This window comes from Embiotoca jacksoni, unplaced genomic scaffold, assembly GCF_022577435.1.
Source record: "Embiotoca jacksoni isolate LCO1_2020_lvr unplaced genomic scaffold, fEmbJac1.0.p SCAF_18, whole genome shotgun sequence".
Classification (NCBI taxonomy): domain Eukaryota; kingdom Metazoa; phylum Chordata; class Actinopteri; family Embiotocidae; genus Embiotoca; species Embiotoca jacksoni.
The window spans coordinates 12,242,555-12,257,733 of NW_027185318.1; the positions used below are offsets into that span (position 1 = coordinate 12,242,555).

General features: G+C 41.3%; 2 protein-coding genes across 3 annotated transcripts; both read right to left on the reverse strand.

Annotated features, from left to right (window-relative positions):
* Nucleotides 1-3,953: 3,953 nt before the first annotated feature.
* sptssa (serine palmitoyltransferase, small subunit A) lies at nucleotides 3,954-7,157 on the reverse strand. Its single transcript, XM_069152825.1, has 2 exons — nucleotides 6,949-7,157; nucleotides 3,954-5,790 (listed from the first exon to the last, which is right to left on the reverse strand). Exons 1-2 carry the CDS (start codon nucleotides 7,049-7,051, stop codon nucleotides 5,687-5,689), a joined length of 207 nt encoding a protein of 68 aa, XP_069008926.1. The 5' UTR covers nucleotides 7,052-7,157; the 3' UTR covers nucleotides 3,954-5,686.
* A 1,103-nt stretch (nucleotides 7,158-8,260) lies between these two features.
* eapp (e2f-associated phosphoprotein) lies at nucleotides 8,261-11,946 on the reverse strand. Of its 2 annotated transcripts, none has more exons than XM_069152826.1 (6): nucleotides 11,774-11,946; nucleotides 10,112-10,290; nucleotides 9,707-9,832; nucleotides 9,472-9,586; nucleotides 9,255-9,383; nucleotides 8,261-8,794 (listed from the first exon to the last, which is right to left on the reverse strand). In XM_069152826.1, the coding sequence occupies exons 1-6, from the start codon at nucleotides 11,851-11,853 to the stop codon at nucleotides 8,500-8,502; spliced, it is 924 nt and encodes a 307-aa protein (XP_069008927.1). In that variant the 5' UTR covers nucleotides 11,854-11,946; the 3' UTR covers nucleotides 8,261-8,499. The 2 variants fall into 2 exon arrangements, with proteins under 2 accessions (XP_069008927.1, XP_069008928.1); XM_069152827.1 differs by lacking the exon at nucleotides 11,774-11,946 and adding an exon at nucleotides 11,025-11,748.
* Nucleotides 11,947-15,179: the final 3,233 nt, after the last annotated feature.

A 15,179-nucleotide genomic window follows, 5' to 3' on the forward strand; every position in this document is an offset into this window, starting at 1 on the left:
GCTTGGTCTGAGTTTATTGACAGTTTTCACCTTGAAGAGAAGTGAGAATGAGTTACACGATGTAAAAATTATTTAAAAAATAAACAGGTTTTAGGGAGGTAATGTCTCTGTGCAGGTTTCAGAAAGCTCCAAGAAATAAGTGGACATCAAGTTACTGAGTGTTACGTATAATTTGTCAAAACTTTGATAGTGTTTAGTACCGAAAATTAAAAAAAAAAGGATATTAAGGAACAGGTGGTTTGTTGGGATTACTGTCATATGTCAATTAAATCAGCAACAACAATGATAATAGATTAATAGTTCTTTAAGAATGTGAGGATTTACTGCTTTTCAGTTTCCCACTGTTTGGTTATTTTATGGACCGATGTATTAATGAAGAAAAATAAAATCAATTAATGTGTAATAAAAAAATATATAGCTTGTAGCCACGCTGTAGTTATTGTTTTTATTGTAATTATGTTTTTTTTTTTTTTTTTTTTACTGTAAATGTTATTAGTAGTTTATAATATTGTAAAGTCTTGATGTAAGGACTTTAATGTGTTAAGTGCCATGAAATAACCTGTGTTGTGATTTGGCGCTATATAAATAAAGTTGAATTGAATTGAATTGAATTGAAGTAGCGTTCAGTGTGCAACAGTAGTAATTAATCGCATCTCGGCATCGTTACGGACACTCACTGACCCCCGCCTGTTGCATTCAGGGACATCCAGGGAAGAAATTACACCGTATCTGATGACCAAACCATTTATAAAGGACTCGCTCGTCAAATCGATACCGCAGCTGAAGGCCGAGCGCCCACCCACTCGCTCCCGGCGCTTCATGTCTGAGGAATGTGTGCAGACGTGAGGCAGCACACAGCAGCCAGCTTCCTGCTGCCACATGAAACGGTGATGGGGTGAAAGAAGCGGTGCCAGCTCAGCCTCGGGGCCCGGCGTTAATCAGCACAGTGACACTCAGTAACGCCACCGCCATGAACTGCAGATTAGGTTTTTGTTAACATTATGTTTTGGTTTTTACAACACACTTATTGTGTTTTGTTTTGTTTGTTTGTTTGTTTTTTTTTTGTTTTTTTTGGGGGGGGGGTTCAGTCTAGAAGCAGACTTAACCAAAACAACACACTATCACTCTAATCATGGCTTCTATTAAAATTGTGCGTTTTTCTTTTACTAAACTTTTGTTGTATTTAAATGCGCTATATAAATAAAACCGACTTGATCTTCAACAGCAACTGGGCAGGTGTACACAGGTAATAAAAAAATAAAAAAAAATAAAAAAAATCAAGGCACAGCCATGACAACATAACAGTAAGTGAACTGTCTGAAATGTGAAATATGGAAACCACACAGCCATCCAAAATGCATGCATCTGACAGTCTGAAATTTGTTTTTACCATTAAAGTGCTCATAATGTTGCATTAAAATATGTGCATATATAGTAGTTAGCTATTAAATCTGATTCTAATTGCTATTAATGAGTCAAAAAGGTTTCCGGGGTTGCACAGAGAGACCTGATAAGATCTGATTCAAAAAGAAGTGTAAACAGTATGTTTAGTGTGATGTTGTTGTTGTTTTTTTAGTGCTTCCGATGATGTCGGTTCAAACTTCAGTCAGCAGCTTGTTGTGCGTACGTGAGAGCAGCTTCATCGCTCCGAGTTAACCAGTAACCAGACGCGTGTTTCCTCTCTGATCCGCTGCCAGGGAGAGAAGGAGGACCGACTCCTTGGCAGAGTGCGTACGTGTTGTCGTTCGAGAAATAAATCCCCGAGGTTTACTTTCTAGTTCAGCTGGTGTGTTTCGAAGGGTGGCGGTGACTCAGGAGAATTCGACTGCGGCCGGTAGATCTGCAGATGATCAGTAGATTATTGATTTATGATCACTCTTCTAATCCTACAGCCATTAATTTCGCCTGCGAAGCGTCGGACGTTCACGGCGCCATGGGAGGTGATGGGTTTGTTTTGCAAGGTTCGTTCGCGCGTGCAGGCTGGGTGAGACCAAAATAACACCCGACAACCTGCTGCCGAGTCTTCGCATAAAAACACGTCAGAGTTAATCAGACATCTGTGAAGCGTACAAGATGCAGTTCTCTGTTGACACTGTCAGAGAGAATTAGGCCTCATAAATAAAACGTCTAATCCAGGACACCTGCACTTAATGTAGGAGTCTGAAGACATTTCGTGTCTCATACAAGAGGCTTCTTTCGTTCTGACTAACTGGTGGGAGGATCCCGGGTATTTACCTTTTTATCAGGGCTGTTCATATCACATCATATCAGCTGATGTCACAACGGTCACTGGAGATGCTGAGTCACAGGAAGCCAAGGGTGAATATATCTCCTGGGAAGGAATAAAAGGACCGGGTTAAGTGGAATCATGGAGTCTGTTCACATTTGGCAGTAACATGCAACCTGGGTGGATCTGATCACAAGTAGTCGGCTGCAAGTACAGAATAATTCAAGTGGCGGAACAGACGTTTCAGGTGGCGAATTACAAACTTGAGTGTTCACAGCCGGGAGGCGAGATCTGATCACAACTGGTCACTCAAGACACATGTTGATGCCAGGTGGAAATAGCCAAGTGATAGTCCCTCTACTTTAACAGAGAGGGGACTTCTACTCTGACAATATTCGACTCCAAAATATAAATAGTCAACAAGCAAGTCGCAATTTTGTTTAAAAAAAACAAATAAAACTAACGACATATTTCTCATGCTACTGCTAGAAATCAATCCAGATCTTAAAATATTACTCTTTTAGAGCTTTAACAGTGCTGCCTTTAAAAGGTGCCTTGTTGTTTTAAGTGTTTATGCATTTATTTGATATTTTGTATGACTTCTATTAATGCATGTATATTCATGTACACTTGAATAAAAAAACAAAATCAATAAAGATGGTGTAAAAGTTGCTCACAGGCAGAAACAGAAAGCAGTTTTGTTTGCTGTCAACAAGCCATAACGATGAGGAAAGCTGCTCGGTTAGAAATGTCGGATACGTGACGTAAAACTGACAGGACAAGGTCCATTAAGTTTCCCGTGTTGTTTGGGCTCGTTTTACATAAAGTGGCTGTTACCTGTGCAGGCCAATGAAGCCGTCTTAACAAAATCAAATGAACTTGGAACTACGAACCGCTCTGAAGGCCGGACGGACTTCCGAGCGACATTCAGGCGGAATCTTCCTCAATACAAGTCGATCCGAAGGAACTGAAGCGGAGATTTTTCTCTTCCTCTTGACAAATCAAAGCCAAAACAAAACGGAGTCAATCATGGCGTGTAGTTTCTTCTTCTTCGGTGGGAAGTGCTGCTCGGCAGTGGTCAGCGGTACATCTTGTTTGACGGTCAAAAAAGAAAATCAGGTTTACTCTACCTGAAAACAAAGTAATGCGGCAGAGACGCTCATCTTTCGGAAGATTGAACCGTGAAATGTTGAAAATTACCCAAGCAATGTCCAAAAATGTATTTTATATTCTAATAATGGGTTGTCACATTAATATTACTTTTAAGCTCCTCGTGTTTTGCATGTAAAAACTAGTAGTTATGGCTGTCAAATCATTGTAGAGGAATTCAAGTTTAAAGTAGCAAAGAATCAAAATACTCAAATAAAAACGCTAGAACCTGTAATTTGTACCCAAGCACAGTATTTTTGTAAATGTTGTTAGACTCCTTCAGAGGGCAGATTTGATCCCAAATCACTTTGAAAACATACTGTTCTTTGTTATTTGACTTAGTAATTAGCATTGCAAAGTTCCTCTTTTATGGGGGAATAATTATGATGAAATAATAGAGCTTTGCTTGTTTTTGTTTGTGACCAGTATGTTCTCTGTCCTATCATTAGTCTTGTCTGCGTTCAGGTCACAGAGCAATTTGACCCAAGGAAACCAAAAACACTCCCATCTAGTGTCTAACTTTGGGAAGTACAGGAGGGGGAAGAAAATCTGATTAATGCCACATGACTGCCTGAACTTAGTGACAATATCCCTTTAATGATTTCAGTCTTCCAGAACAGTATTTAGCATCAGTAGCTCACAAGAGACACACATATTTCACTCTATACGCCAACATGTCCAACTACAAAACTTTACAAATATGTATAGAAGATTATATACACAGTTTCCAAAAAATAAACCATTTTCCAGGAGGGGGGGAATATATATATAATCACAATTTCCCGAGGGGCAGCAGTAGCAGTGATTACATGAAAATAATTTTGAACTGGTTTACAATCCTTTTTTCTTCTTCTTCTTCCAAATTGCACCGACGCCTGCTTTCCGAGGCTGCTCTTTTCCATGACACGTACACATTTAAGTGTGCATGAAGTTCACAACAAAATGTCACCGCTGGCTTTTTCTGAGCGACGTATGTGAACGGGCACAAGTACGGAGGCAACGGGAGAAATGCTGAAGTGATGTCCCCTCTGATGTTTAAGATCCATCACATAGAAGAGTTCTAGTAAGCGATCCAAATGCTTCAAAGTCTGACTGCATCGATACAAGATATGTCATAAAGATTGGTCCACTCCAAAAAAAAAAATGTTTTTGCCAAATCTTACGGCGTGTACTCCACTATGTATTTTACTTGCAGTGACACTATTCCAAACACTTCCCAAGTTACGTCTGTATGAACTGAAGTTAATTTGGCTCATGACTGGAGTGTTATTTTAGGCCTAAAAGAAAACGCTGCATTGCTTTTACTTGCACTAAATGCATGAAGGATGTTAAGTGTGATCGATTACAACGCAGATCACTTATTTGAACTTTTCGTTGCAGTCATTTAGTTTCCAGTCGTTTAATTAGGAAGCAACGACTGGAACATATTACCAACAGGTCATGGCCCGGCCCATATATTCACAGTGAGTGATTTGCTCCTCTTGAGATCGAGAATAAATCTCCATCAATTATTTAACTGGTTAAAGAACGCACGTGCCTCTGGTCTCTGAAGAATTTGCTTCTTCGGTTGAAGTTACTTAATTAGAGGCAGTTAATCTGATGCTTCTACCTGCAGCAGATATGAACTGCGACACGCATTTCATTATTTTGCAAATCTGCATAAATCTTATTGTGCTGACATGTCTGATTACAGAGTGCCTATGTGTTGAAACGGAGGCTTTAAAGTCACGGAAAACTACGGTTAAGGCTGAAAATAATTTAAGTCGTTCCCTAAAAGCAGCGACAGCCATATTTGACAATCAGAGATCTGATCCTGCTCTAAACGTCATATTTGGATCTTATAATGGAGTGAAAAGAAAATATTCTGTCCAGCAGCCTGCGCTTCCTGCCCTTAAATAAAACTCAATCGTTCTGACGTCAGTCCAGTCACTCCAAACAACCAGACGTCCACGTAATTACATTTTCAAAACGGTAAAGTGCGCTTGATTTGAAGAGGAAAAACCCAACATGTGAAACAGAACCAAGCGCACCCTCCTCCAAGACCAACACTGTTCACAATCCCCAATGTTTCTGCAAAGGAGACACAGTCCCGAAGAATCACATGGTCCAACATGGCCTCCGGCACCACGTTCAGAGCTTTGACCTTTGATGTGGAATCGGCTTTGGTAAGGAGAGAAGTTCTGCCGCAGCACGGTCGGAAGCAATCCCACATCTCAAACCCAGGAGAAAGAAGACAGATGGGAAGTGGGCGAGGCAGGTAGCTGGATGGACACGAGGCCAGAGACAGACAGGACAGGCGGAGACATCGTGTCACTGGACGACCTCGAAGTAGTGCAGGATGGCCATGATGTGCTGCGGCATGAAGACGTAGCCGGTGTACACGGCCATGCCGGCCACGGAGATAAGCAGCGAGTCTGAAGAGAAGTTAAGGGGGAACTCCTGACAAGAGGAGAGTTATATTCACTTCCAAGTAGTGAAGTCGTCCAACTGTCAGGCACACGAACCTGTATGATCTCTGAGGAGCTGAAGTACTTGTCAATATTAGACTTGAAGCAGAACAGGAACACTATCAAAACCGCTGACTAATTTACACAAACACACCCGACCCTCAGGGCAAGACGAGCTCCACGCTGAGGGTGACACCAACTGTAGGAAGGCGATAAATCATGCATATGATAGAGAGCTTATACGGCTCCGCCACAGATCTAAGGGCGGCCAGGACACCATTAACACGATGCACTTGAATTATTAACTGCCAGCTCCCTTCACAGTTCACTGGTAAATGTTGTTTATGTTATGCAAAATATGAAAATGAAGACAATATTATGTATTTACCAGCCTGAGCCACAAATCACCTGACTGCCGTAGATCAGTAGCTCTAGCTGAAGCCTCGACGCCGCCCACATTCTTCTATTAATTAGACCCTATTCAGAAGCTTGTTCGCAAACGACCTCTTTAATGCGTTTTAACGTGTCGACAATGGTACAAGAGGCATAAAACAAAGTGTGAATCCTTCTCTAATTCGTTGGAGAAAAAGTCTTCAACTCGGCACTCAAACGTGAATGTTACTTTTAATATTTCTGTGATTCCGCCAAGCGTGTTAGCCAGGAAGCACTCCTGTCTCCCTTTAAATTTGACCGATTCTTCCCTTCGGGGTTAATTCACGTACCTCGTGGGACAAGATTTGTGGCTTTTTCCTAAATGCTTGTGGGTGGTTCCGCAATTCCACATTCATAAAAAAAAAAAAAAAAAAAAATAAAAAAATTTAAAACGTCTTATATTTGTATATTACATACAATTTGTCTTTAAACACATTAGCGCCGGGCGACAACTGGATTCATTTAGACGAAAACAGGGACCGACTCGTACATTTTTTTATATTTGCCGAATGTGCAATAAACACCGCGCATTTGTTAAATACTTAGACTGCTATACACAAAACAACTTTAGCTACGTTTATTCTTAATAAAGATGTAGCGCTAGCGCTGTGTATGCTAACAACTGTTAGTTAAGTTGACGTGCTACCTGAAGTTAGCAAATTAGCTCGCCGTCAGAAGGCAGGAAAAGGATACTGAACACCGTCCTCTCCCAGGGCTCCAGCATGTATAGCGCCGTCACCAGAAGATACTGGTAGTAAAACCAGGACAACTGCTTCCAACAGTCTCCCAGTGCCATGGTGCCAACTTTAAACTCAACTTGTTTCTTATTTCCGCTCTCCTTTTTCTCGTTGCGCCGTAGTTTTTTTTTTTTTTTTTTTTTTTCCGTAACGTGTGACGTACAATCATAAGGTACTCGTTTGCAGCCAATCAAAACTCTGCGATCGAGTGGACGGTTCTGACGTTTCAACTTCCGGATTTCAAAATGTAGTTCAAAATACGGTCGAGGGCAGTCAATGTCAGAAGAACAGGCTGTACTGTATTTGTATGGAATTCGTTGATATATTTGCCTGTTTCATATCATGAACAATCTGTTTCTCAGATGTTTAGACTTTAAGAGCTCAACTACTTTGTCATTTTATTAGTCTTGTTTACTGTTTTCATACTGCTGCTTGTGTTTTAAATGCTGGTGTATGTTATTTAAAGGATATGTTTCTAGATATATATTTCTTGATCCTCTGTGCAGTAGGGCTCCACTGTTCCACTCCACAAAAACACATGAATTAGCCACACCATTACACCATTGTTTAGGTGTATATATGTATATATGTTTCTTTCTTTCTTAGCTATATATATGTTTATATGTCTATTTATGTCTGTCTGTTTTTGTTTTTTTGCAGCGAGAACAAGTTACAAACGGAGTCAAATTCCTTATATGTGTAAACATACCTGGCCAATAAATGAATGATATTTTGCTATGCCCATGTCAGCACACATATGTGGGCAAATGAGAATCAGTAAATATCAGTCACAATTCTTAAAAAAAAAAAATTAAAAAAAAAAAATTAAGGGAGATTCATAAAAAAGCTTTAGAACATTGTGTTTCTGTAAAAAAATAAAAATAAATAAAAGAAAGAATATCAGCAAATATAAAACTAGCAATTTTTTTTAAAAAACTTTCAATATCAAAATTGTTTCGGCTCTGAGTCAAGTATTAGTAACCATGACCACCTGAGCTGCCATAAACAGATTTTCAGAGTAAAATTAAGGCGTTTTCAGATTATTTTCTGATTAGGTTTTTCAGACAGACGACACATGACTGACACTTAACTGGTTTCCTGATCCAGAAATATTTCATTTTTCCTAGTCAGGCCAGTGACCCGCTCCGCAATTGGATCTATTGATCAAGTGAATCAGTGCACTTCGACCGGCCACGGCGGGATTCTCCATATCAGCCAGGACGCAGCTGAAACATGCTGTTAACAAAACACTGACAAATTATCAGCAGTGAGTTTGGAGAACTTTATATATTTACACATCCTGCAAAAACAGAGCAACAGTAGGATTCTTAGCGTGATGCTTGTGTCCACATGATGAATGTATTGTTCATTCTGCTTTTGCTCTGGTTTGGTCTCATTGATAAAATAAAAAAGTTTATTTTAGCAGCTTTGAATGCAACAGCAGAGTCCTGCGGTGAGGTGAGGAGCCAGAGACAAACTGTTTAAATCAAAAAAAGTTCCATCTGTCTCAGCCGTGGCTGGCCAGGATGTTAAAGAAGTGGTAGACCTCATCTTTGTCGAACACGGCGACCTCCGTGGAGCACTCGGAGCACTGCACCGGGTGGTAAACCTCACCGGCCTCCATCCCCACCGGCGTCGGGTCGGGAACCTCGTCTGCCTGCATCTCTGTTTTCTGTCCCTTCCTCCTCTTCCTGCTCTGCCGTTTCTTCTCCGGCTCGTTTTTGTAGCGCAGCACCTCATCTTTCTTCACCATGCAGTTCATCACAAACATGGCTCGATACTGCGTGCGGTACTTTTCGTGCCTGAACCGACAAAACCAAGATGTGTCATTTTAGTTTCACATGACAAAACACTGTCGATGTTTCTCAGTGAACAAAACAGATGATGCACAACAATGCGACGGCATCTATTTTTGAAGGTTCCACGATGCGATGGGATTTTTTTTTTTGTCCGAAAGGTCAAAGATCAACGTCACTGACATTATAATGCTCTGCAAAAACACTTTCCTGTCCATTATTCATAAGTATAACTAAGAAACAGAAGGGGATTTATCCTGATTTATCTTGGACATGGAATATGTAACGCAGCTTGTTATTCACGTATGGTGACTTTTACAGGTCTCGTCAGACACACCTGTCTGTGCTCTGACCCAGGAAGATTGCTGTTGTCTTTTACTAAACCGCAACAAAGGACATATTCAGACCTGAGAGTGACACTTTAACCTGCTGTCAGATTAACAGAAAGAGGGGCCTTGTTCTTTACCTCTGACAATCCAGGCAGAGCGTCGTCATGCAGGCGGGACAGTTGAGAACAGCGTCGCTGCTGGATAAAACCTGACGCCGACGAGTCTGCGAGCTGAACCCTGCAGCGGGTCGTTTCCTGTTGGCATACCTGCACAGGAAGAAAAGAGGCGGAGTGACTATTGGCAGACACAATTTTAAAATGTTAATCTTTTCTAGAAGGCGAAATAAAAACATACCGTCTCCTCCTGGCATCCACCCAGGCCTGGTCCCTGTCGTCCTCATCGGGGTCGTACAGCAGCTCGTCATTGGTCAGAATGACGCGCTGTCGCCGCTTCCGTCCTGTGGAGCTGCCTTCAGAGGAAATTTAACAAAATGTAAGTAAATATGTGTCTTCAACATGTGTTTAAATGGATCAAATAGCACATTGTTGACAGCAGGAAAACAAGTTTTACATTCATGCTGTGTTCTTACCTGGTGTGTCCTCCTCCTCTGAGTCAGAGTCAAAATAAATCTTATCGTACATTGGAGGGTTAGGAAGTCCAGGATCCCCACCACCACCATCGCCGCCACTCCCTCCTTCTCCTCCTCCTGAGGTTCCTATTGGAGAACAGATGTGGGTTTAGCAGGAATGCTTTCACAAAGCAGGATTGATGGATTTAGGATCATTTAAGCTTTCCACATGCACATGATGTAACTTTTGTCTCCGTGACCGTACTGACTGTACATACAGCCAACAAAAAAATTAGAGACCATTCCTGAGTCATCCAAGTGGAGATAATGCATTCACATTTCAGTTACAAGTCATATCTGCATTGAAAAGTAATTCCAGACAGATTGCTGTGCAAATACTTCATGAAAACAGCAGGTGAGAGTTACCTGCTGCTGGTCCCCAGGTTCCCTCCAAGGTCTTGATGGTGGAGCTGAGCTCCGCCTCCATCTCTTTTTCAAACTCATCCCCACTGGACGACTCGCTCTCCCCAGTCAGATACTCTCTGATCAGTTTCTTCTTCTGGTCCGGAGTCCCGTTCAGCAATATGTCCAGCTCGTCCTCCGAACTGAAACACAGCAACTTTGTTTTACATTCTTCAGGCGCAAGGTTCATCATAAAAACTACAGTAGCTGCAATGCAATCCTGACTAATATAAAATGATGTGGGACCTTACAAATAGCATTTTTCACAAACTGCTGGTATTTTGTAGACCAAACAACGAAGTGATTAAATCTAGAAAATGTTAATCAGTACCAACAAACAATACCTACAAAATGTTTCAATTTCTGCACTTTCTGACAAACTCATAAAAAAATACTCATCTCTTTTGCCTCTCTAAATCCAGAGACGTTTTATTTTTTTTATTTTTATTTTGTTTGTTTTACAGTTAAACAGGGACATTTTAGTTATGCTTTCGAAGTACAGTGAACCCTCGTTTTTCGCGGGGATTGCGTTCCAAATAGAAACCGTGATAGGCGAAATCCGTGAAGTAGTAACCTTTATTTTTTTTACAATTATTATACAATGAAATACTCCATAATACATTGAAACCAAAGAACAAAACCTTTTTACAGGCCCAAGCATTTGTTTAACAAATAAAAGTACTGTATAAATGTTTTTTTTACAAATAACTACTGTACTGTAAAATAATAATTTTAATCATCAATACGAACTGAAGGCTTCAAATTGCTGAGATCAGCACCGCCCCACTGTGACCCGAGTCATTGGATTAGAATGGGAGAAAATGAAAAATGATTATGAAAAAAAATACAAAGTACAGTAGGACAAATAGTGACTCACGTGTATTTCACTGCCGCAAGTGCCTTTGTCGGTGCAGAACGTTTTGTCGACATTATGGGTTTTAGAGAAACTTGAAATTGCAAGAGAATTTGCAAACTTAAATTTGGCAAGCTGTTTTACGTACGTGTACATATTAAACCGCAACGTTATTGACAAACAGGTAAAGAAGAAGCGGAGAGACTGTTTAGCCAATCAGAATGCAGAACACAATGCACGATGCAAATCCGTGAAGCAGCGAGACCGTGAAAGGTGAACCGCGTTATAGCGAGGGTTCACTGTAATGGTTTTCTTGGTAGTCAGATTTTGCTGATTTTCTTCGTCACACATTTCTTGTGGTGAAGTGAAAATCTCTGAGGACTAAACGAGATATCACTTGTGATCAGGCAGTACAGGAATGTTGTACTACTCTGTGACATTCATGATCAAAATGATTAACACGTAAAATAGTTATTCGTTGCTGAGCTGCATTGTTTTAGAGCATGAATTTGTTTGACGGGATTGGGTCCACATTCCGGTGTCTGTAGTGATTTAAAGGACTAATAAAACACCAACTGGTTTCTATCCGCAGAATTAAGCATTGACCGCGCTGCCACCAACTATATAGTCCAGTTAAAAGTTGAATAAAATCGACGTAGAGCGAAATAAGCTCCCCTGTCTGCAGTTTGTTTACATGTTAGCATCCAGCAAGTTAGCCGGACGTTAGCCTCGCGGCGCTACAGCTACTGCGACCTGTTTTAGTTGCTTCCTACCTGCTGGCAGCTCTCTCCTCGTCGCTCGGCTCCTCGATCTCATACGAGTCGAACTCCGGTGTTTTAGTCAGCTTGTTCATTTTGAATGTTGGAAAAACTTCAATTACGACGGCATTTGATGCGAGCGAGGGAACGACGAGCGGAGAATAACCACTTCCGCTTCCTGCTTTAGGGTTTCCGGAGGTTGCCAGAGCGAATTCAAGTTGCATTACCGCCACCCACTGGCCTTGGAGTGTGAAACAGAAGATTGACAGCAAAAAAAAAAAAAAAAAAGATTAGACCAGTTTCATTAACATCAATTGCATGCTAATATATTTGCTGCTCTTGGATCTGAATAAATATTTTTTTTGCCAGTCTAATAAAATGTGTGGAAGTCATTCTGGCTGATCACAATGTATCTATAATCCTATAGGGTGTTTATTTATCTTGTGGAAAATATGATTTAGTCCAATATTTCTTGTCTTGAGACGAGTAAAAATGCTCTCTTCCTCTCAGTATATCACTTTGTTTTCTTTAACTTTCAGTCCTTCATCACAAACACACATGGGACAACAATGGACAGGCAGGTAAAGGCAACCAATTGTGTCCTCATTATTGGCGACATAATTACATAAAAATGGGTGGTAAATTTATATTGAACCTCCATCCACTACAGAAGTAAAGCTGCAAAGGGCTGCTGTTGCAACAAGCCACCACTAGGTAGAGCCAACAGATCAGACATGTTGCAGAGGCTGACTGTCTCCTCGTGTCAAAGGTCACGAGAGCTGAAGGTTCTTTTGAAGAACGAGCAAGTGAGGCGATCGAAGGAAGGAAAAAGCAAATGATTTCATGTACAGGTTGACCCCACAACCACTGGACAATAAACTTCTGAATTTCTAAAGCGTCTTCTTCTTCACAACGTGGCTTTTTGTATGCTGCAGCGTTCTTAGAGAATTTGGGATAAATCTGGATGGTTTTCATCATAAGGGAGGATTTTGAAGTGTGCACCAAACTTCAGGCGATTCAACAGTCATATTATTAAAGGCAGAAGTGATGATAGTGCCGATGATCTTGAAAAAGGACAAAAATATGGTCTTGAATTGTTCATTTTCCTCATTTATTTCCCTATTTACTTGCAGTAAGTTTGAAATGTTTTCTAAAATTCCTATCATCATCAGGTTTTCTCTCAAATGTTTTCTTATGTCTCGTATTTCTTGTTTTTGAAAAGTGCTTCTTAGATAAAGATATCATTATTATTTCCACTCAGTTCCTTTAAAAGTCTTTTCTATTCGTCAGTACTTTCCAGCACATTAAATCAGAGTTTCATGTTTCGGTGCCTGCAAGGCCTGAAATTCGATCAACAAATCTGAGTTTAAGTAACAGATGTGTGAACTTGAAAGCTTGTCAGACGGTCAGAGGTTTACACTACGTGGAGTTGTCGCATACTTTTAATCTTTTGTCACTTCTTGCTATAAACGGTGGAACTACAGGGTTCATGTTACAAAGTGTCATATGGGCAACGGGAACTTGCATGCATTTTAGTAGCTACTGCTGCCCTTCCTGGACGATGTTGCAAAGGATGACCCCAGACCCTGCATGATTTCGCTCTCCCACTGCAGCACCCCCCGCTGTTTGAAATAAATAGGAGGGCTGCGGGGTTTTTCTTTCACGCTGGGCTGAGGTTAGTTGGAATTTTGGTGAATGCAAAAGGCCAACAGGAGTCCCACTGTTCATACCTACAGTTTGGTGTCAGATTTCTGTCATTCACGGCCCCACCACAACTTTATACCGATTTATTAGACGTGATTCAGCCTTCAATCCATTTCAGTGACTGTGCTTGTATTTTTTTTAATATATATTTTTTAACATCAGTAAAAGCCCGCCTGGTTTTATTACTGAATATAGTTGTTCAAGATTCAAGACACCGTTATCGTTACAGCCCATTGTACAAGTACGTCGTATAAGCAAGTCAATTTCTTGGGTTTCCGCTCCTCGACGTTGCAGCAATAATAAGATAAGTAATAATAAATTGCAATGCAAAGTATCATGTGCAGTGTGTGTACAATGCAAATGTAGGTAGTTTGCATGTTTGCATAAGTACACGTATCACGTGTGTGTGTGTGTGTGTGTGTGTGTGTGTCACAGGCAGCAGCGACTGAAACAGTCCGTGGTTGAGATGGTCGGGTTCTTAAAGCTGTAGTTCATATGAATGAATTTTTGTAACATTCAAACCAAAAAAGTTCAGACAATACAGATTAAGAACAAGTTAATTAATTTCCATTCAAGTTAGCATAGCCACAAACTGGAAGTCTCTCCTGGGCATGCTCAGTCTGAATTCATCCAGCCAGCTTGGGGATGTCTCACCAGACAGCCGATTTAAAAACTCTGTACACTGTAAAACACACAGAGATTCACCTGGTGGTTTGGTTGAATGTAAGAGACTTTCATTCATATGTAAAAGTCCCACACTGCAGAACTATGAAGCCACATGTTGCATCCGAAAGCTTTTCAATGGGACCGTCTCCTACAGATGACACATTTCTGCAGCTCTCCAACAGCCTGCTGGAGGGAAACAGAAGGTTTAGTTTGGTCCACCTGTTGAGTGTGATGTCATTCCTTCCTGTTTAGAGAGATGTGGTCCGTCTACCCGCGTTAACATGACTAAAACACGAGATCCCGTTTCTCTGGACCACAACCAGAACTGAATCCGACCACGTGTGTTTGAACGTTCGTCAACCGACGCCTGCGCTCGTTTGTTTGTGTGTTTACGTCTTCCTCTGTTTTTGTTTGTCTGCCGAGTGTGTGCTGTTTGTTTGGTGTCTACTTTCCTCGAGTTTGTCCTTTTACGCGTCTTTCTGTTGTGTAACTGTGTGTCAGAGAGTGTGTGTGTGGTGTGTGTGTGTGTGTGTGTGTGTGTGTGTGTTTTGTGTGCGGAGCTGCTTGGGTGACATTTTCCATTGCAGGTGTGACATCTCGTTCCCCTGACAGCCTCTTATCCGACACACACTAAACAACTCTCTGATTTTACCTGCTGCCTCCCTCCCACACACACACACACACACACACGCGCGCGCGCGCGCCCACCCCTTACCGTCCACCTCTGTCTCAGCTCTGCATCTCGACAAGCTAATTTAGCCAATTACACACAGGTGTGATGCTAATTTCCCCGAGCTGGCAGCCAGCTCCTGGAGGAGGTAAAAATAACATAATTACACCCATCTGTCCCCCTGCAGGCAGGCGGGCTCTCCCACTGGGTGTCGGCTCCACTGCCACCACAAAACACACACAGGAGAGAAAAAAAACACACTCTGTTGACTTTGATAATGGATGAGAAGACAATGGACATCGTGTGTGTGTGTGTGTGTGTGTGTGTGTGTGTGTGTCTGGAGGAATCCAGGCTGCAGCCACAGTTGCTTTTTCTCCTCTT